This window comes from Dromaius novaehollandiae, chromosome 19, assembly GCF_036370855.1.
Source record: "Dromaius novaehollandiae isolate bDroNov1 chromosome 19, bDroNov1.hap1, whole genome shotgun sequence".
NCBI lineage: Eukaryota > Metazoa > Chordata > Aves > Casuariiformes > Dromaiidae > Dromaius > Dromaius novaehollandiae.
Window position 1 is genome coordinate 5,203,208 of NC_088116.1, and position 22,389 is coordinate 5,225,596.

At 53.2% G+C, this 22,389-nt stretch overlaps 1 protein-coding gene and 1 long non-coding RNA gene across 2 annotated transcripts; one reads left to right on the forward strand and one right to left on the reverse strand.

Moving 5' to 3' along the window:
• Positions 1 to 320: 320 nt before the first annotated feature.
• ADORA2B (adenosine A2b receptor) lies at positions 321 to 20,773 on the reverse strand. Its single transcript, XM_026101381.2, has 2 exons — positions 20,304 to 20,773; positions 321 to 4,192 (listed from the first exon to the last, which is right to left on the reverse strand). Exons 1-2 carry the CDS (start codon positions 20,666 to 20,668, stop codon positions 3,499 to 3,501), a joined length of 1,059 nt encoding a protein of 352 aa, XP_025957166.2. The 5' UTR covers positions 20,669 to 20,773; the 3' UTR covers positions 321 to 3,498.
• Positions 4,387 to 7,532, forward strand: LOC112983938 (uncharacterized). The gene is made up of 2 exons (XR_003259371.2): positions 4,387 to 6,177; positions 7,256 to 7,532. It is a non-coding gene; the product is annotated as an uncharacterized LOC112983938 (long non-coding RNA).
• Positions 20,774 to 22,389: the final 1,616 nt, after the last annotated feature.

The following is a 22,389-nucleotide window of genomic DNA, read 5'->3' on the forward strand; positions in this document are numbered from 1 at the left end:
AGGGAAAACTGCTGCTCCCCCTACCCTGCACGCCAGGCAAGTTCTCACTCACCAGCCAGTGCGGCACAAGCCAGCTCCGCTGCAGGCTGCGTGACTACCTGCCCCTGCTTCGAGGCAGGCCTAGGGCATTGTGCATCGGTCTCCTCCTCAGGTACAGCATGAGCTTGCATGATACACTGCTTGAACACAACACTGAAAGAAATGACAGGGCACAGGCTGAGCCAGGTTGTGTAGGTGGTAAATTAAGCATTCTGTATGGAAATAACAGTTACTGCAATTACAAAATCTGAGCTACAAGAGAACACATCCATCCTATTTACATCAGAGCAGTAGTGAGTGATAGCTGAGCATTTACAGCTGCAGTCCCCACAGAAAGTTCCTCAGCCATTTTCACTTCACATTTTTATAGAAACTTTCAGAGGTTATTTTTGTGTTTGTGTTGGAGGCGGTTCTATTTTTATTTTGCCTTCAAATGACTTAGGCTCAGATCCATGAAGGCACTTACGTGCCTAAATATCACAGTGACCTGGGCCATAGTTAATAATGGCTAATAGCCCAAGGGCATATTAATACTAAGGAAACAACACATCTGTCTGCAGGAATTCTGGCTCATAAGAGGCATATGAAAGGTAGCTGTAGTGGATGCTGATCTGCAGTGCAAGCTGTCACGTACAGGCAACTGTTCTGGGACCGGCTCTTGCTCTGTATTGCAGTACTGTGTGTTTCAGTCTGTTTTGTGCTGTCTGGATTTTGGTTCATTTTCAGACAACAGGAGGGGAGGGATTACATTTTTTATTGTAAGGATAAATGTGGCTTGCAACCACTTTGCAGCACTGCCAGACCTGCAGGTGAAACCCTGGTTGTTTCCAGCCATGATTAACAGAAGGAACACAGCCAAAGATAATACAGAAGGGAAGGAATGAAGTAGGGAGAGAGCCAAACCCTGCTCAAATGGCAGGAGGTAGATACATCTGTTAGCTGGACCATCAACAAGGCAGATGCAGCAAAGCTGAATGGGGATGTTAAAGGAGAAACACTTGGGACAGTAACTTTAACTATTTAGATTCTTTTTGGAAATGCCAGTATCTGAGATACCCAAACCAGCTGTGGCCAAATTTGGACATAGCATAAGCATCTACAATGCCATTCAGAGCTTCCTGGTGATTCACCAAGGTTTGGGTCTGGCTCTGTCTAACTGTTGAGCTGCTATATACAAGGCGGTTACGTTCATCACTTCCTAGTGAACTGGCCTCTGTGTGCGTGCTGGGCCCTAAATCACACCTGCAGCTGCTCCTTGCAGATCACACCAGCTGGCAGAGCAGATGCTGCTGTAGCAGAACTTGTTCAGATCAGATTTTCAGAGCTGTCTTTCAGTTGACTTTACAGGATATTTGTCATCTATATATTCCAGAGAAGTGAAACTGTGGAAGCAGGTGTTATGTTGCACCACCCTCATAGTGCAATGCAGTTAAAAAAATAAAAAGCTGTTATCTGTATAGTTCAAGTACAATTTATCAGAGACAAATTGCTCCAGGCATCACAGTCTGTCCACTGGGCCTATCCTTCAGGAACTGGATGTGTTTTAATTTCCTTCCCTGCAACCTGACTCTAAAAGGACTGCTTCCTATCTCTGCTGGCATGGATTAGGAAAGCCAGTGTTACGGGTTACCACTGAAAACCGTATTAAATACCCATCCTTGCACTCCAGCTTCCCATCGATCATAGTGATGCTCCTTTTGGCACTGAGTGCTACAGAGAGAAATACTACCACTTTTCTGCCACTCAAGATCCATCAGGTAAGACTCCTGGTTTGTAAGTAGGCTACAACACCATAGCAGCTCTGATCTAGTTTCTGATCTGTCCTTTAACAAGATGCTTTTCCTTCCACAACCACTTTATGGCTGGAGCAGTAACATGGTATGCTTCGTCTCTTAGTCTTATCAGTCAAGCACAGACATGCCTCTGTACTAAAATCAGCTTTTGGGCGTGAAGGAGGGAGCCTGATGTTTTTCTGACTCCCTTCCCTCACCCCATTCCTCTCAGTTGTGGAATGAACTGCCCTGCTAAAGGACATACCAGAAACATTGGTTCATTTACACCAGTGCACGTCTTCACACAATTTGGAGAGTGGAGCTAGTACTTTGGAAAATATTGCACTGTTCTTTCTACCTTCGTATAGTTTTGTATACCACAGTTACATAGTAAATCAGGTGCAGTAATTAAAAACTGAGCTGTGGCCTGTGGAGACTTACTAACTTGCAGTACAAATTAAGACCACTCTGCTGTTGAGTGGGCTTGTTCTTTTAAAAGGCCAGGACTCTGCAGCTAGCCACAGAGTCGAGGCTAGAAAAATCTATGCTGTGAATTTACTCCCCAAAGAGCTCAGCCAAGATCAGCTCGCTGGTCAAGGCATTCTAGTTTCTCAAGCAAAACAGCTCCCTTCCAGTGTCTTTTGTTGCTGATGTAGGTCAGGATAAAACCTCATCACTACTAGAAAAAGAGCACTCATAACTTCTGAGGCTTACTGGGATAGACCCCAACCCCAGCAAGACCAAGTTTTAGGAATCAGGCAAGTTATCACAGCTGAAAACCTGCCCTTTGGGAAACAGTGCAAGTCTATCAAGTTGTGGAGATCATGTCACCAAGGGAGTGTTTCCGTTAACCTCAGAGACTTTGGATCAGACTATCTGTGACTACTGGGATGCTTCTGCCTTTTGAATTTTGATAACAGAAATCAGATTTGATATCAAACCTGAAGCATTGGTCTGAAGAACTTAGTAAATCCTGTAGAACAAAGTGATTTAAAGACAATAAGACTGCTATTGTTTGTGACTTCAGTCAACCCTTTTCTAAAATTTTAGCATTTAGTAAGTAGGGCTTCCGTACTGGGGCCAAAAATACATGGCCAGTTAATGATCTTGTTTTCCCATTAACACAATCAGTTCCCTCAGAGCCTGGAAACACAGATTCAGTTTCACACCAGCAAGTGGTCTAAGTAAGACTTTTTCCCATCAGAGAATACTAGCTGCATCAAACAATTGATGGAATAATTAGGGTATTACCAAAGTGCTGTCAAATATGGACTTAAAGAACAACCCAAAAACAGACACAAAATTATTACTAAGTGAATCAAAAAGATTAAAAAAATAATCATAATAAAAATAAAGATCCTAGGACTTGACATGAGCAGCACAATTGGGGAAACACCCCCAGCAGGTGGGTCTTCCATAGTCAGTGTTTGACCTGGAAAAGAAATACGATAAGATCACCAGCATTCATGCCACCTGGGTTACAGTAGAGGGTGAGCTGCACGCAGTCTCCCCAGTCAGGTTATTCCTCTAGGAGGCACTATGTTAATAAAAAAAATAAAAAATACAGCTGCATAACTGCACAGTGGTCATCTCCGAGTGCTCCTCTAGGAGTTAGCTGTTCACATAGGCACGAGGAAGGGTAGTGTCAGGGACAAACTGCAAAATCCTAGGGGCAGGGCATGCAAGGTCATACGGTCACAGAGGCTGTTGGAGAGTTAATATTGCAGACAGTCAGGTGCTGGTTGTTGTCAGTGGAGCACTTGGGGAAGTCATCTGCCTTACAGAGGATCTTGGAAAGGATCTTGCGGAATGTGTAGCGGAAGTCCCTGATCCTGTAGGCGTAGATGATGGGATTGATGACAGAGTTGGCATGGGAGAGGATGATAGCCATATACATCACCCACTCAGGCTTGGATCTGGAGAAGTCCTCATGGAAGAGAGTGATGCAGTTCAAGATATGCAGGGGCAGCCAACAGAAAGCAAAAAGTCCTACAATGATGGCCAGAGACTTGGCTGCATGGACCTCCTTCTGTAGTGTGGTCCTGGAGTTGCCCATCAGTTCGATCTGATGCAGCTGTTTGCAGGCGACCATGAATATCTTAATGTAGATTCCAAGCATGATCACGAGTGGAAGCAGCACACAACCGAAGAAGTTGAAGTACACCATGTAGCTCATAGTTACCACATTCTCAAAGAGGCATGAGATGAAGCAGCCATGGTGTTCCTTCCCAGTGGCAGCCCCTGTCTCGTTGGTGGAGTTGGGACACCCACTCATGGCTTTATTCCAACCCATAAGCGGAGTCAGTCCAATTCCAAAGGACAGGACCCACAGCACAGCGATGAGTCCTCTTGCCCGCTTCCCAGTCACTAGACTATTATACCTACGGAATCAAGAAAAAAAAAAACACAATGGAGCCATTAAATAAATGAGCGCTCGTGCCTTCCCTGCATGGCAATTAAAGCCATCAGCATTCTGGCCAACAGCACAACAGCCCCCCACACACACACCCCTGTGCAGGAACCTCACCTCTGTGATCACTGGTGGGGGGGGTCTCAAGTCTGCTCTGTGCCTACACAAAGCGATCTGGGGAGGTGGTTCACTTACCATTCCTGCAAGGTGCCAAGCACTGCCCCTTGCCCATGAACATCAGCCCTGTGAGACTTCAGTAAAGACTTAGATTCTTAAAAAGGCTTTATCACTGCATGTCCCTAAACCACCAACTGCGAGGAGGGCAAGTATAGAGTTAAGACTCATTCTGTAACCACCAACTTACTCTCTTGCTCTAAGCATCCCTACGGGGCATGCCAGGGCAGGCTGCATGGACGTTTGGGCTGACCTATTACAGCTGAGCCAAGTCTGGCTCTCAGCTGTACGCTGTAACGGGCAGCTAAGGACCTGGCCAGCATTACCGCATGTTCTTACAGCCTTTATACCGCAGCCAGCTTGCTTCAACTTGGGCGGTTCTCGTGCCTGCAGCAAAGCCAGCTTTTGCTGGAGATTGCAGCAGTCCAATAATGTGATATTGCTCCCGGTGCTACCTCATACATTAACGTGGGAAGTATACGCATGTGTGGAAACTGGATCCTACCAGCTTCCCAAACAGTGCAATTGCTGGCTTCCACATGCCAGACTGCAGCCCATGCGAGGTTGTTGTGGTTGGGTAACGAGTACCCTGAAAGACTTCGCTATGCCAGCATCCGAAAGCAACTGCTAATGATAGATTACTTAGGAGATTTACAAGTTAGGGTTTGTGTCGCTGTTCAGAGAGGCCTGGGTCCAAGCGTGGCGCTGGGAGCTAGAACCGCTGGGCTGTTCTCCCTCCAGTCACCTTCCCCGCATCGTGCAGCCCTCATTAACAGTGCTAACGCAGGCAGCTTCACACGGACGCCGACCTGAGGCCTGCAGCTGCTGAAGCATTTCATGGGTTTAAACCACACAGCGTTGCGTCACTTCAGTTAGATGCTGTTGTCAAATGATGCTTGTGCTCTACTGACCTACGATAACTGGGTGTCAAGATCCAGAATTTTAAGCGTGTGCCTTCCTTGGGCACCTGCTGCTCGCGTGGGTGCTGTTCAGAAGCTCAGCTGTGGCCCAGGGCAAGCTGCTGCGGTGCTGAGTGTTGTAGAGCCACGCGTTGCCCCCGCACCTTGCGCAGCACCAGAGGTTGGGTGCCTGCATAGCTGAGAAAGCAAAGGTGCCCCTCCGGCCCCACATGCACAGAGAAGCAACGGAACTGGAATCTAAACAGTAAAGCAGCAAAAGCCAAGCTGCGTTGGATGCAATTAGAACATAGCCCAATCTCAAAGCATTAGTTGGCTCTCTTTTTTGGAGATAGGAAGAACACAGCGATTGCCAGATGGACAACGTGAGAAACCCATTACTGTCCTATCTATAGCAAGTTAGCATCTACTGGCGAGACATACATCCCCCCGCCCCTTCCCACACCCTTCTCTCAGCGCTTGTTTACTCTGGCTTCACTACCCTGCTCCTCCTTTCCTAAGAACGTTTGTTCTGAATTTCTTCCGGCCCGTGAGGCAGGGGAGGGTTTTATTCCCACAGAACTGCAGCTGTGCATGTGAATCACACTGGAGTCGCTCTGCGTGAGTACGTGTGTGTGCGTGTGTGTGTGTGTGTGTGTGTGTGTGCGTGTGTGTGTCCATCCGTCTCCTCCTCGAAGCTACAGAGACGGGAGGGTACGCCGCAGGCGTGCACAATGAAGCAGGAGACGGGCTGCAGAGCCGCGCTTGGTCCAGGCACAGCCAGGCTGGCCTGGGCGGGCTGGCTGCGAGCAAAGCCGGAGGAAGCAGCAGCAGCCACGTCTACTGCTGAACTGTGAACACACTTTGCAGGGCGGCTGTTGAAAGAGTAAGTTCAACCACTGAGGGTTTTTCCCTGCACTTTTCTCTCATTATTACTAACCTCTCACCACTTCAGAAGGTGAGAAATTATTAGCAGATGGGGCAACAGCGAGGCCAAGCCCATTGTTTTCACAAGCCTGTATTAAGTGCGTGTTTTCAGGAGCCTGACCCGATTCGGGGTTGTGGGTACTTAAGATTTGATTTGGGGCAGTGTCCCAGAAATCCCACCCCTTAATTGGCAAAGTCTGAGTCTCTGAAGCTTCTGCTAACGTTGGCCAATCTTAGTCAGTGCTGTAGGGAGTAGAAAGAGCTGCTTCTGACCTTTCATAAATCTGCAAGTGGGAGGAAAATATGTAGCTATCAGAGACCACAATCTGGGATCAGGCTCCTTGGCTTATGCTATTCACTCTGAGTTGATCGCTTCAATTGCTCATTTGCTGCCTCTGTCATGAATGTCACAAAAGCTATTGTAATAAGAGTGGAAAATGCAAAAGGAAACATTATTCAGAAACAGACTGAGAGAATCAAAAGGTTTTTTTGCTGGTAGTTTTGTTTGTCTGAAACAAAACAGGCTGCTTATAGGTAACATAATGAAAAGCAGACATGGCTTAGTGCACCATGCTGCATCCAGTGTCCGCCGCGTCACTGCAATCATTCAGCGCTGTCTCTTGCTGAAAACATACAGCCCCAAATAGAGCTTTTTCCATTTGCTGTTTTCCTGAACTTCTCTGCAAAGATAAGGCTCTGCTTGAAGGTTTGCAAAACCAATTAAGAAGTTACTTAACTTTCTAGTGGCTGTAATGGTGGCATGTTTATTTTAGTGTTGCTCACCCTTCCCTAGTGCAGGCAACAGAACTGCAGCCAGAATCAAGTTTAAGCAGCCAGAATCAAGTTTAAGCAGGGGCCCCTCAGTGAGAAGGAAGGATGGAAAAACGTGCTATGCTCTGTGTTTGCATGAGCCAGAGCCAAACAATGGGGACAGCTGCAGGCCTTTCGGGCCCAGGGAAGAGATGGTGTTAATTAAAGTGGAGCTAGTTACTCACAGGGAACAATGTATCCCTTAGATTTGCTCCTTATTTTCTCAGTGACATTGCATGGACATGCTGCAGATTCTGCCCAACAACTCTCCGTACAGTGGCTTGATTGCAGATAACGCTGTGGTCGTGAAACATTTCCTCACTGCAACTGTTCAGACTGATTGCAGGCTGCTGAGTGCTGCTCTGGCTGCGGGAAAGGATCTGTGCAAAAGCCTGGTCACTGAGCGGCAGGCCAGAGGAGGCCAAAGGGAAACAGGATAAGCTGGTGTGCTAAAATTTCTCACTAATTGCCTTGCTATTCCCTTAATAAACTTGTTTGATGGGACACTGCCTGTGTTGGCCTGAAGTCAGTGGAAGCTAAGCACATGCTTAAAAATAAAAACGTGCACAGCTGTTAACAGATCAAGGTACTGAGAGGCTTGGTGGCAAGCCACAGTGCAGGAACACCCCCAAACAGCAACCAGGTACGCAGCAAGCCATGCGGTACCGCAGCCGCCTGCAATAAATCACCACCAACAAAAGCAGGCATGGCCTGCAAGGCAACCGAGACGAGTCTTTCTCTACGCACTGTAAACATGAACAGACAGCGAGGAACCGACAGATTTTTCACAGCTCTGACCATTCCAGTAAAACCCCTCTTCACCCTCTTAGGCATAACATTATTAGGCAAGAACCTATTAAAGTAAATTTACTCATCTAAGTCTGCCCAATTAATGTATAACAAATATTGAATCTCCTCTGTGTTTCTGCCTAGAGACATCAAGAGGTTCTTTAATGTAAATAAGAGCTGAATATTTTAAAATGATTTATTGGGATTAAATAACCTGGTGATGCATTAGCTCCTTTTACACAGCCAGGCCGTCTCTTTACTGGCGTAATCATGATCAATTAGCCAATTAGCTCAGCTCCCACCCAGTGCTGTCCGCTGCGGACATGTGGAAGCACCAACACCAGCCCCACGGGCTCGAGACAGTCTCCTTCACCCATCAGCATCCTTGTTGCCTGTGGCCCCTCCACGGTGATGTGTTGGCAAGTTCCATGTTTTTTTTTCCTGGAAAAGCTTCGCGGCAACTGCCGAAATGACAGTGTTACCCTCCAGCGCAGGGTGCTGGAAGGCTCTGCGTTCTCCAGGCACTCTGCTGCTGTGTGGTAGGATTTCCCCCCCCCCGCCCCCCCCAAACAGGTCTCATTGCTTTTCCACTGCTGTTTGATAGAGCTGGACACACGCCGAGGCACCCGGGCAGGCACGGCTGAGCACAGCTGGACCAGCCCAAGTCCCGCTGCCAGGCTGCAGACAGCCCGGCCTCTCTGGTGGAGGGGTTTGGCTCCTGAGCGGCAGGAACTGAGTCATGTCCTGCACGTACCTGGCATCTCCCCGCGAGCCCCGCAGCGACCCCTGAGAGCCCCCAGGCAGAGGCCCTGCCGCCGCTGAGCTCCAGACAGTAGCAGCCAAGGCGCAGGTCAGTATTTGGGACTGTTACATGTGGGGCACAGGCAGCAACAGCCTGGAGGAACTGTTAGTCCCAAAGAGGGACTTTCTGTGATGCCACCCACCGTCCCTCCCGGCGCTTGGAGGAGTGCGATGGTGGCCCTGACCATGCTGCTTGCCTGGGCCCTGGCAGGTAAGTTCCTGAGTAAATAAACCTGAAGTTAGCAAACAGCAGTGCCAGTAGCAACTTGTTTGTTTTACTGAGCATCCGCGATGTGTTGCTGAACAAAAGGGCAATCCCTGCGCTAAGGACCCGCGTGAGCACTCACCCCCATGGGCTCATCAGTGCCGCAGGAGCCTCCGCTGTGCCACAGCCCCTTGCACCGGGCAGTGCTCAGACGCGCAGCCCTGGGCGGGGAGGTGACAAAGGCAGAGCCCTCAAAGGCTGCAGGGCCATGAGGCCGTGTTTGTGAAAGCCCCACGGAGACATCAGCTGCTTGAATGCTTCCCCTGTGATTTGCGTATGTAACCCAATGCTTAAGTGCCAGCACTAACTTTTCCATCAGCAAACCTCTCACTTGCCGATGTCAGCACCCCCCAGGCCCGTGGAGCCAGGTGCCCCGGAACAGGGACGGCTCTGCGCTCTGCAGCCCTCACTGGGCAGAACCAGGAGGGTCCCAACCCTTGTCCTCGCATCCTCAGAGCCTCCGGGATTGCGTGGGGAGGTGCTTTGGATCGGGTAAGGCGTAGCCTCTAAACCCGCACACATTTGGTGGTCAACGTCACTCTGCACTAGCCCCTTTGCCGGCACAGCGGCGCTGCACGGACGCTCGGACGGCCGCATCAGCAACGCTGCAGCCTGGCAGCAGCAGTGCCGCAGCCGTGACCGCGCTCCCGCTGATGGGGAGCTGCTGCGCTGCTCTGCGCAGGAAGCCCGTGCCAGCTCGCCCCGCTGCCACTCCCTGGCACAGAAGCGGTTTCTGATGAACTATTTCCGTCCTTAAATTCGCAGGTATCTCGTGCTGCTGTCATGTTAGGTGGGATCAGTGCAGAGCCGCAAACATGATAGCGCAAGGGCTGCTGCAGCCAGCTCGGGTCCTCTGCGCTTCGGGTGCACGAAGCTGCAGAGCAGGCGCCGGGGGCTGCTGGTCTTAGCTGTTCTCCCCGTGTCGCTCCCCGCTTCGCCCTAGGCCCGGGCTGCCCGACAGGGAGGTGAGCAGACGGAGAGCTCGCAGAACGCAAACTGTGCAGGTGCTCTGGTACAAACAAGCAGCGACAATTTATCTGCTTCTATTTTAAGTGTGAAGGAAAATGCACAGACACTTCCATTCACCAGGGGAGAGAGCAGTTTGGCTGCCAAACATTGTATCCTTGTCATCTACTTGCAGCTGTACTTAGCGTCTTGCCCTTTTTCTTTTGCTGTGTAATGGCATGAAACGAGTACCATTGCTGCTGCTGTTTGCTCCATGCACAGCCATGGAAAGGAGCTCGCATATCGGCTGAGATCTCCTGGCAGGACATTTTAAATGAATCATAAATTACACCTTGGAGGGGAAAAAAACAAAAAAAGCTGTGCTATTTAACCAGGAAGGAGTTGGCGGTGAGAGCGATAAATCTGATTTAGAGGCTACAATATCAGCTAAGGAAGGAGGACATCTGGGTTTCTCCATATCCAGTTGTCGACAAATCACTTCCTCGCTGCGTCTGTCCGTGTTGCGCACGTGGGAAAGCCGCAGCGTCCCCCGCCCGCCCTGCCGGCCTGCAAACGCGCTGTCCCCGCGCCCAGGCGGGCTGCGCAGAGGGGCAGGGGCCTCCCTCGGCACCAGGCGGTCCCGGCCGCCCGGAGCAGCGCTCCCACCGCTTGCTGCTCTCGTTCGAAACCCAGGTCCCAGCCGCGTCCCAGCCTCCAGCCGGGGATGGGGACAGCCCCGAACGCCACGCGGGAAGACGCTGGCTCCCTGCCATCACGTTAATACCTGTCAAGAGCCGAGCGCTTGCGTGGCAACAGCCCGTCCCAGCTGGCCGCGGCCGTGCCCAGAGCACACACCCGCAGGCAACCACCGCACGGCCCAGCGGCGGGCGCGGTTGTGCAACCCTGGGAAATGACATGTAGCCGAGAACAGCCGGCCTTCGCAGCGCGGAGCCGGGCGGGAGGCTGCTGATCAAGCGCTGCAGTTAAAAGGCGGCTCATGTTGGGGCTGTTCTGACCTTTGAGCCCCGAGGCCGGGAGACTCCGGCCTGCCCTCGGCTCCCATCCTCCCGGGAGGAGGCACCACCGGCCGCTCGGCCCCCGCCGCCGCTGCGCTTCCATTCCTGCTCGAAGCAGGTGACCGGGGAGGTCGCAGGTTGCAATACTTCTTTTTTAGATTTTTCAGGAGCACTAAAAGGCATTTAAAGGCTGGAAGGTTTTAGCTGTCGTCCAGGCTTTCTGCCTGTATGTTCTCGTTTGGCCTTAGACTGGAAACAAAGCTGGACGTTGCTGACCGAGCCCTGCGTGCAGGCAGAGGCCGGGGCTCGCCGAGCCCTGCCCCACCGCCCTGGCAGCAGTGCTCCCGGCCAGAGCGCGGGGAAGACGCCGCGGCGGGTGGCCCTTTCGCTGACTTGGCCCATCGGTGCGTAAGCGCAGCAACCGCTCCCGGGACGAAGCGGGACTTCCCCCGGCCGAGCCGCTTGCTCTCTTGGATGCAGTTCTGCCCGGGAGCAGACAGCAAAGCAGCCTGACACGAGCAAGAGGCACCACCAGCAACGCACACACCAGGACGAACCAGCGCCAGCTAACGAGGAGCCCTCAGGCGGTTATCAGCCATGTGCTGCCCCCAAAGAGGGGGAAGGAGGGTGTCTTTGCAGTCAGGGCGAATCCGTTTGCAGCCCAAGCTAACTGCTGCCCCATTAGGAAAACTCCACATTTCTCTTCCCTGGACAAAACCCACTTGCGCTTCACGCTCAGCCCCGATGCTGCCCATTGGGACGAGCTGTCGTTGCTGGCACATGGCAAGGCGCGTGCCCCGCTCCTGGGCGCCGGGCCCGTTCCTGCCGGGATGCCCCAGCGCACCGGGTACAGGCCACATCCCACCCAGCCACGGCAGGCTGGGCGCGTGGACCATCCAGTGCCTGCTGGCTTAAAGCACAGCTAGAAAACCAGTGAGATCCACGTGCTTATCTCGCCCGTGAGCTCCTGCGTTGCAGGGGGGCAGGCAGAGCGGCTCGGAGGCGAAGGCTGCCCTCTACAGCTCCTGGCTCCGGCGGCCGGCTCAGCGCCCGGCGTTATCTCTCCCGGCACCGGCCTCGCGCACGGGCGGCCGCGCTGCTCCTCCCGGGTGCAAAGGCGAGTGGCCGCTTTCCCTGCGGCACGGATCCAGAGCCGAGGAAAGGCTGCTGTGCTCAGCTGCACGTCCAGTTTGAGGAAGACGAGGAACGTGCTGGAGATCAGCCTGTGGCTGCCCAGGCCTGCGCCCCAAGGCAGCCCGGCAGTGTGGATTCACCGAGACGGCTGCGGCAGAGCACCGAAATGCGATTTCCTGGTTGTCGTAAATCAGCAAGGAAGTAACGGCAAGGTCGCTGGTCCCCCCGGGCACGTGAACCAAGCAAAGAGCCAGGATGGCTGTGAACTCCCCCACCCACCTCCCTGCATGGGCTAACACACGAGTTGCAGCTGCTGTTCAAGGGACCACTCGGAGTGTGACGGGCATCGGGGTTTGCAGGACTGGAAACGTGGAAGGGAGAAACGCAGGAGGCTACAGCTGCAGCCCAAAGCACCCTGCAGCACTGCTGTCTTTGGGTGGCTGGGGTATTAAGACACGCCGAAATTCAGATTGATTTGACATAGGAAGTGGGGAGGGGAGCACGGCCGTACGCTATGTGAACACCGTCACCGAGAGCACCTGCGGTGTGAACGGTTTTCTCACCAGCACACAGGCACAGCAAGCCACAGCCGATGCTTGCGCTTGCTTCCCTGGCTGCCGGCTGCAGAAGCCGGCCCCCGCGAGCCCACGCTAGCGCCTACCCTGACGCCCTTCAGCAGAATCAGGGCGCGATGGAAGAAGGTGCCTGAGACCTGAACCAAGACCCATGAGGCGTAACCAGGGCACAGGGCAGTGCGTGGCTTTCCCGCACACCTCCGGGCATCCCCGCGCTCCGGCATGCGGCCCCGATGCACTGAAAGGAGGTGACAGCTCTGTGCTCTGGCTCTTACGCTCCAACACATGGAGACTTCAAAACACAAGCAGCTGCCTTGAGATGCCTCCGTGCAGGCAGGCGTATGGCAATACCCACCCTTCTTTAATCCTCCACACGGCGTTTCTTAGTCCCTGTGCATAAAGCCTGGCTCACCCTGCGGAGACGGCAGGGCTAAGAGCATGACAAGCCCGCGGCGCTCCGAGCCCTTCCCTGGGCACCACCCTCCCTCCAGGTCTTTGAAGACCTACGTTAGCTGCTGCAGTGGTGCCTGGGGCGGAGAATTTCTTTCATTCCAAACCTCCCAGCAGCCACCAGAGCTCAGAAAGGCAACAAGGGGGCAGCTCTCGGGTGCCTGAGCTAAAGGAGACCAGGAAAACGTGGTAGGACCTGTGATTCACAGTGAGCTGCTCCCGTGTGAGCCCGTAGAGCAGCAGCAATCCTCCCTTGGCTCACTGCGCCCAGTGTGCCCAGCTGCAGGTGGGGAGGTGGGAGATCTCTGCTGGATCGCTCCTCCTGTGATGAAACGGGTGCTGAAACCCTTCCAAAAGGCCCCAAACCGCTGGCCTCCTCACTGACCAGCCCCAGCAAGTTCCTACTCAGCTGCTTTCCCTGCAGAGCCCTGACCAGTGTTGGAAAGGGCTGATAACTCCTGTGTGGGCAGCACCAAGCCCAGCCCCACGTCCCGGCGTGCTCCGGCAGCTTGGGGAACCCGTCCTTGCCTGCTGCCCACGCACAGCGGGCCTCGACCCAGCTGGCCACCCTGCACGCACCCGGTCCTGGCACGGCTGCGCCCTCCCAGCGTGCCGGCGAGTACAACCAGAGAGCCCGGCCGGCCCCAGCGTGGGGGCAGGAGGAAGCGGCCAACACCTCCCTCGCACCCCGTGCTCCCGGGGAGCGCAGCACCGCGGCTCGGGGAGAGGAAGGGCTGCAGCCGGGCTGGTGCGGGTGCCGGGACGCGGTGCTGACGTGCAGCGCACGTGCAGGGCCGTGCACCGCGCTGGGCCGTGCAGAGCGCGCTGTGCTGCAGATCTGTGTGATCGCCGCAGGCAGGCGTGGAGGAGGCCGCACCGACACGCGCTGCTCTGCCTGCACAGCCGCTCCCGCTGCGGCCCACGCGCTGTCCCTCGCCGAGCCGGGGCCAGCGGGCCAGCAGCTCGCGCTGCCGTCATTTGTGGGGCTCAGCAACCGCTGCTTTCGCGGGGCCAAGCCCCTGCCCACCCAGCACCGCTTCTCCAGCCCTCGCTGCCCACGGCCGGGAGCGGAGGTCTGCTGCGGGGCCAAGGACGCACACCGAAGTACTTGCAGGTTATTTGTGGCGCATGTCCCGGCTTAGGAAGATAATCCGCTCTGCAGCATGTACAAACTCCCCGAGCCTGTCGTCTGACTTCGCAAAGGCGCGAGAGCAGATGGGGTGACGGGGGGACCGACACATCCACAGGCACAGCTGGCGCAGCTAATTCCTGGCATCTTGCAGAGCCGAGCTGGCTATAGTGTAAGAAAAGCAGCCTCAACCCCCTCCACGCAGCGACTGCCCCGGGGAGCCAAGGGCCAGGGCAGAACGGTCCTAAACCACTCCTCACCGTGCTCACCATGGTGCTCTTCACCAGGACAAACAGCAGACTAATAAAAAACAAGAACAAGCCTATTAATCAACAAAGCAAAAACTTCTAACTGAGAAAGAACCAAGGCAGTGTCAAGGTATTTTGTTTTAAGATTTTTTTTTTTTTGCAAAGAGGTCAAAAGGTCTTACTTCTGAAGCAAAAGTCTGTTAGATTTAAAACTTGCCTTTTTCACTTCAAAATTAACCTACTTTTTTTTATAGACAGAATTGACCAAAACTGAAAAAATCCACCGAGCCCAAAGCTTGGGTTCGGGCTCAGCCCAGAGCTCTCTGCCCTCAAGCATCAGCCTGGCAACGGCACCAGAACCCGGCACGCTGCCCGTGCGCCACTCCGGCTACCGCCCGCGCCTACCGCTGCGCCCTCCCGGCCCGCGTCTTCCAGATTCGACACAGGGACAAAGGTCTCAGAGACAGCTTCCTGCGGGTTTTGAGAACTGGTAGCAAATTAGTGCCCAAGGGAAGGATTTCAGCGCGTTGCTTTCCCAACAAGGTGCTTCTCTTCTTGTCTGGACAGCTGCTGGCAACCAGCACAGCTGCACCAGGCAGCACACGCTGCCCTCTGCCAGAAAAGCCAGCGAGGGAAAGGGGCTCCTGAGCCGGGGGAAAGCATGAAGGTTTGCAACACGCATCTCTAAGAAATCAGGCTGCTCAGAACGAAAAATAGCTGCTGTTTTTCCCCTCCAGTCGATCGCCGTGAGGGCACATGTGACTATTACAGCTTTTGTTACCGTGCATCGTGCCCAGCGAGGGCTGCAGCGGCAGCCCGCCGAGGGGCCCCGAGGGAAGGGCAATTCTGCGCGGCCCATGGCCAGGCGAGCGGGGCTGCGCCTGCTCCAGCACCAAACCCTCCTGCACTCTGCCTGAATCAAACTCGGCTGCCACAAACGTCCTTAAAGACGTGACAGCTCCGTTGCTGAAGCAAACACGGCAGTCCTCCTGCCCGCAGGACTCGCGTGCGCTTGCCGGGTTGCTGCGCTGGTGGGAGGGAAGCTTGGCTGGCCACAGCCGTTGGCGCACGGGGGACTTCGTGCCTGCCTCTTCTGGAGAAAGTTGCCTCCTGTGCTGCGTGTGGGCTCCGCGACAGGCACCACGCGTTAGCCACACAGTAACAGCAGAACACACGAGTTCAGACGAAGCGTCATGGAAGGATTTCCCTTCAGAAAGGAAATGAAGCAAGGGCGAAAGAAGGAAGAGCAGTTGCAATTCTCCACCTGTCGTTGAGGCCCAGCTGCAATGTAAAAGATGGCAGAGGAAGACCAAAGCTCTGAAGAGGAATTGCTCTCTGTGGTGGCTTCGGCCCTTCCTCCTTTCATAAATACCCAGCGATTTGCTTTGCTGAGGAACAAACTGTGACTTGAGAGGGGTTCAGGAACAGTTCTTTGCTGAGGAACAAACAGGGAACCCCCTCCTGCAGCAGGGGCACGGCGCGGGACCGCAGGAACAGAGCGTCCACCAGCCCACCCAGAAGGACCAGGGCAGCTAAAGGGTCAGAGGAGAGCAACAACAACCTAGCGCCTGGAGAAACACCCCCATGAGGGGAGCAGAGATGAGCAGGATCGTCTTCATCAGGTCAAAGATAAGAGAGGCAGCAGCTCATCTGGGAGACTGGCAGCACAAGAAGCAGAGAACAGTGCCCTGCAACACCATTAAATCACCGTGATTCAGCTGTGGATCTCCTGGTTGCAGGACAGCAAGCAGAAAGGGAGGGGGCACCTGCATAGAGACCTTGCTCCAGGTCCTGACACGAGGGTACCCGGGAACACCAGTCCTGCACTTCTGCTAGGGATAAAATTGAAGACTGGAGAGAACTAAATCCGGGAAGAAACAACAAGCAACAGATCAGCTCAAACCATGCCCTGCAGGGAGCTGGGGCTAATTTCTCTCTGCACACCTCAGCTGGGGTGTTGGCCAGGTAGGCAGCGGAAACACAGCAGTCACGGTCCTGCAAGAGATTTCCAGGAGGACATAGCGCGAAGCTGGACAGGGCGCTTCATTCTCCTCTGTGCTCTAAGCACAGATGCTCTTCTGCCCTTCCCTAATTCCTGACAGACTCATTCCAGGCTTCTCTCCTTACCTACAATTATTAGCCATACCGAAGGATGTCAGTTAATGCAAATAAAAGGGGAAGATTCTATTACACCTAAAAAGCTTCTTTGGCTCACTGTTACGGGGCTGTGTGGTGAAATCCACCTCTAGAGAAAGCCATCAAGCAAAAGCCTAGCACCACTCGCCCTAGACACTCGGCAGGACGCATTTCCTGCTGCGGAGAGGCGCTGAATCGCCTGGCTTTGGCACTGCACGCGGAGGAGGTCCCGCGGGGAAGCGCGCGTTCAGAGGAGGGCATCGGGCTGGCAGCAAGAGCAGAGATGACACTGTGTACCTGGACCAACGCAGAAGTGGCAGGCGGGCTGCGGCGCCGGGCTCCAAGCGGAGTGCCGAAAGCGAGGCAGGGTCACAACGCTTTGAGGAGAAGCAGCTGCGTCCTGGTGTGAGGGCCAGGAGCGAAAGGATGCGGGGAAGGGCTCAGAGCAGCAGCGCGAGCTGGGACTGGGCGGTGGGATGGGGATGGTTCTTGACGAATATTAAAATTGACAAAAACAAACAAAAAACAGTTTCAAGGGACATAAAGTATGCATGACTTCAGGTCAAATCCAGAAAATATTTATAGCCAGAAGCGGGAGGATTCGCAAATGTCATTTTTACATTTTATAAGACTTTTTTTTAATTTTCTAAGTGAGAATTTGTTAGTTCCTTTCCAGATATGACGCCTGCATTTCAAAAAGCAGCATAGCAACACTGGAAGGGTTAAGCAACACACAAACAAAATCTGCCAGGTTGAGCTGGAGCAGTTTGTTTCACTGCAACCTCCAAACATTGCTGTTTCAGTTTGACTGAAACAACCTTCCTCTTCCCCATGGGATTTTTCGGTCAGCCACAGAATTGAAAAATCCATTATTATCCAAGCTCTACTGCAAGCTTCTGCAGTGCCCCTCTGCCTCCAGCCCCGGCACGCACTGAACAGCCGGGTCCCTATGGCACGTGCCGTTCTCAGCCTCCCATGCAGGTTTCCACCCAGAGCTGGTGGTGGACACGTGTGACAGGGACACTTGGCCGCTTTGAGACAATACGTTGGTTATTGTGACTGTTAGGTCAGGTTGTGGGCTGGGTATAGACCATTTTCTTAAAGGCTGAGTACTTCGTGGCCTATTACCAGTCTCTTCACTGGTCTCCGGAACAAGTGTTTTAGTGATAAAGAAACTTTTTCTTAAAATCGTCATTCCTGCAAACAGATCACCAAATTTCCCTCTCCGTGGCTCAAATCTCCTTCCAGAGATAGTGCCTGCATCTACCCAGATCAGGTCGTTGGACAAGTTCCTCCCACGTTGCCCCGGACGCAGCCTGCAGGTACCTGGGGACAATGCTGATCGTGAGAAAACTCGAACTAATCTTTGGTTGGAAAACTCTAGTGCAGGGGACAAGCGTTTTGCCAGCACAGTGTTATAACAGCCTCCCGCTGCCTTCCCTAGCCTCTTTTGATGTTGGGTGTACAAATAACAAGTCTTTCAGTACCAGTCCCTGAATCTCCTGTTCCTGAAGCGATGACGGGTCCATTGCCCGACCGTCCCAGCAGCTAGTAACCCACCAGCCTTTCAAAGTGCTTTTACTTACTAGCTCCCCTCTGAGAGCACTGAAACAGGCCTCGACGCCAAGACAAAGTTTAATCCAAACCTCACACTTCAGAGCAGAGCAGGACTGGACTCCTGGATCTCCTTTTATAGCTGAAGGGGCTGGATGTATCCAGCTAGGAAGCAGGCACAGGAACAGACACATCTGTGCAACTGGAATAAAAGATCTAGCCTAAGATGGGGTGAAAAACCGACATTGCGAAAGCACCCTGAAGCAAGGCAGACATGCCCTGGGATTTTATCCCACACAGGTGCATAAACTGGCCAAAAGTCTAGCAAATTTGCTGGAAAGCAGGAGTGTGAAAAAAAGAGTGGAGGAAATACTTTCTTATTTGTCAGTTGTCAAAGCCACTTCCCATCCGCGCACATATAAATGATCCCCCCAGCACATCTGCTCTGCTGCTCTCATTGGGGATTCCACTAGAGTAGAAACTGAACTCACAAAAGTTCAACTTCCTCAGCCAAGCGCTGCAAAACGCATTCATGGTACAAAGGAAGAGAGTTATAATTAACAGCCCACGCTTGAACGTCTTCCTTGTGATGGGTGGTGTGATTAATCTGAAGCTTAAAAAGCTCAGACTGCTTCATAGCTGCTGCTGTGCTGTTAGACCCCATTCCAGGAAAGCCCCGAACCGATGGCAGAGTCACCAGAGCGCTATCTGGAGCTAATTAGCGTTGCTGAGCGCGGCCCCAGTAGCTGGAAGGTGACCCGCCAGTGTCAGAGATGCTGGCACGGCCTGAACTCCGCTCCGGGCTGCCTCCTGGAAGGAGCAGGGCTGCAGAGCTGCTCTCGGTTGCTCTCTGCACCGTGGAATTTCCATGCTCCGTGTGCCGATGACACATGCAGCCACTCAGTAATACATGTATTTCCACTACCACTTCTTATCATCTGCCCGATGAGTAATTAATATCTGCATAATGTATGGGGGCTCTCTGATGCAAGGTGCCAGAATAGGGCTAAGGGTTTTTTCTTAAAGTCATTTTAGGGTGAATTCAATGCTCATGTGAGGGAGGTGCCAGAGACAAGCAGTATGTAGCAAAGCTGCAGCTTACACAGTTACACCTGTGGTCTCTACCCCGAATCTGCCCTGTTTTCCCACAGATGCCACTTCTGACCAGTCCCCTGAGCAGTCCTGGGCTCCCCCGTGGGGCTCCAATGACCTATTTTTAGAGAGGGACAAGACACACATGAATAAGACTAACAGATTTGCGTCACTGTAACCCAAAATCCAGAGTTCTGGTGCACTTCAGCTTAAGGAAGCTGCTACAACAACTCACTGTTGAAGTGCCTGTAAAATATATTTAGTACATTTTGCCCAGTATATTGCAAAGTCTCATGAATGAGAAGGAAACCAATTTACGTCTTTGATACTGGGCTTGTATGAAAGTCTTAACTGTAAATTCTTGAAAACTGAGGTGCGAATCCTTTCTCCTTCCATCTCCCTCTTTCCCAGTGTATGTACAGAGCTGACACCTTGTGAGGTTTACTAATGTACACATTTACTCATGGCAAGCACTGAGAAGGAAAAGGTACCTATGCAAGCACAGAAACACACTTTCAGCATTTGTAAATGTATCGTCCTGCACCTTCATTCTGTTCGCTTTATTTCCTCCAGGCACTGAAAGACAGCCTATTTAAGACCCTAGACCATGTTGAAAATGTGAAGTATATACAATGTCATGTAAAGATCCATTTAAGATGTCTCTGAGCTTTTCTAAAAGTATGGCTCACTAAGAGACAAGAACTTTTAAGGAACAGCCTGCAAAATTACTTCTTTAAAAGGCCGGGAAGTAGGAAGAAAAAGTGGTTGCTTTTGTACGTAATTATCTGGGAGATGCCCAGATACCACAGTAATGGGGGCTGTATAAATACCTACATAGATTAGCTAGAATTATCCTTAGCTCACCACTTAGCCCCCCAGGAAGTCCTTGATCCTCCCAGGACAAATATCCTCAAGAAACTGAGCTGTCAAGTACACTTCAAAGTAAGTGACCAGCAACTGAAAACCTGATGCCAGTCCTGCAGCAAGTGACTCCAAAATCTCTGACATTTTCATTATCAACATTTGTAAGCAACCTCTTAGGGTAACACTGGGGACTAGAGTTCCCGTGTGCTAAAGCAAGGGAAGCCACAGTCTCGGCTGTCAGGGAACGGGGCAATTCGCACGCACTCCAGGCTCTTACCTCAGTGGGATCTTAATAGCCAGGTACCTGTCGATGGCCACCGCCAGCAAGCTGAAAATGGAGCTTTGGGTCAGCACCAGCACGAAGCAGGCGAAGAAGAGGCAGCTGTGAAAATCCACCTGGAAGCCGATGCTGATGGTGATGGCAAAAGGGATGGCCAACAAACCCACGGCGATGTCGGCCACTGCCAGGGACACCAGGAAATAGTTGGTTGCGTTCTTCAAGGTACTGTTGATGGCCACAGCCCAGCACACCAGGACGTTGCCAGCGATAGACAGCACAGCGATGATCAGTTCCAGCACGATGTAGGTGGTTTTCATAGTGTCCATGGCGAGAGCCCAGGGCAAGGAGCTAGAGCCGTTCATGAGAAAAAGGTACTTTCCAAAGGGCGCCTGTCCACAGGTACCAACAGGCCACGGGGCAGCGCTTCCCGGAGAGAAACACCCATGTCCGGGCTCACCGCCGCCTCCCCCCCGGCCGCCGGGGCGTGGGGGGCCGGAGGGGCGCGGCGAGCCCCGGGCCGCGGCCCCGCGCTGCCCGCCCCGCCCGGCCCCCGGGGGGCATCCGCGGCCGGCGGGGGCTGCGCCGAGCGCTCAGCGATCGGCCGCCGCGGGGCCCGGCCGCCACGGGGCCATGCGGGCCGGCCCGGGGATGCTGCGCTCCGCTCCGCTCCGCCCTGCTCCGCCGCTCCGCGCGTCCCGGCGCCGCCGCCGCTCGCCCCGCGGAAACCCGCTGCCGGCCGCGGCGCGGCTATTTCTGCACATGGGGCGAGCGGAGCGGAGCGCAGCGGAGCGGGGCGGGGAGTGCGCGGCGCGGCCCCGATTGGCCGAGGCCAGCGGGCACCGGGCCGGCGGCACCCCCGCACCGCCCGGCCCGGCCCGGCCCGGCCCGGCCCCCGCCGCCCCCCGCCCCGGTGGCGCCCCGCCGCCCCGAGCCGCCGCCGTCGGTGTCACGGCGTTTCCCGGGAGCGAGAAGCCGCCGGTGTCACATTGCAACCGGTTCGGGGGCGACGCGCCGGGGCCCGCGGAAAGCCACTTTGCCGCTCGGCGAGCACAAAATTTCCCCGCACGTCTTGGACCACGCTTCTTCCGACAACGGCAGAGGCTCGGAGTATTGCTACAGCGTGTTGGGACACCGCTGCGCTGTATTGCCTCACCGAGAAAAATCCCCGCTAACAGCACGCTGCCTGAAAAAAAGGAATTACTTCACAAAATCATGACAGCACTTAGCTCACGGACAGTTATCACCCAGCGTAACATTTCCTGATGTAAGAAAACGGCTCATACTGTGGGTTACCAAAGGCTGAGTGTTACTCATGGCACCCCGGAGTCAAGTTTAGGTCTAAGGAAAATGGAAAAAAAAAAAAAAAAAGAAATCTGAAACAACCACCAGAGAAAGGAGTTATCTGCACTGGTGGATCTTAAAACCAGAGGTAAATATGAAGATAAAAATAGTTTAATAATTACTTATCTTTTCATCACACCTTTCATGCACATGCTTTATATAGCATTCACCATCAAAATGCAATCAGATAAGTATAGAAAGGAAAAAAACCAAACAAACAAGCAAAAAAACCCTCCTGTAGCAAACAGAAACAATAGAAATCTGCCACTGCTCTTTTTCTAAGTTTGAAACAAAATTCTGTGGAAGAGGAAGCTTTCTGGGGATCCAAAACTAAAGCAGAGCAAAAACACATGGAAAAAATAGCACATATATGATGTCTATGGACTTGGCGTATATGGAAACACTCCCATTGACTTACGCAGGCTTTGGATCAAACTGCTTTGAGGGGGAACTCCTGATCTGCATTGAATGAAGCCTTTTTTTCCCCAAGTGGACATCTCAGGAGCAGAACACTTCAGCATGACCAGGACGCTAAAAGAAAGATATGTCTGTGGTATATTTAATTTGATACGGAGCACTATGCCTGTGCAGATCAGGTGCTGAACACACAGCCACGGTCCCCTTGTTCCTTTTAAATAACCGGATCAGCATTTGGGGATTTTTGCTGTCCCTTGCTCTCCAGCTGACTGACACCTTTGCAGCTCACATCCTCCAAGCCCTTTGCAGGCATCAAGAAAGGAGG

What these genes read in the sequence shown, in the direction of transcription:
- ADORA2B (XM_026101381.2), bottom strand. Translation starts at nt 20,668, where the DNA reads ATGAACGGCTCTAGCTCCTTGCCCTGGGCTCTCGCCATGGACACTATG. An exon ending in GCTATTAAGATCCCACTGAG is followed by an intron (nt 4,193 to 20,303) that starts GTAAGAGCCTGG and finishes TTGATTCCGTAG; the next exon opens with GTATAATAGTCTAGTGACTG.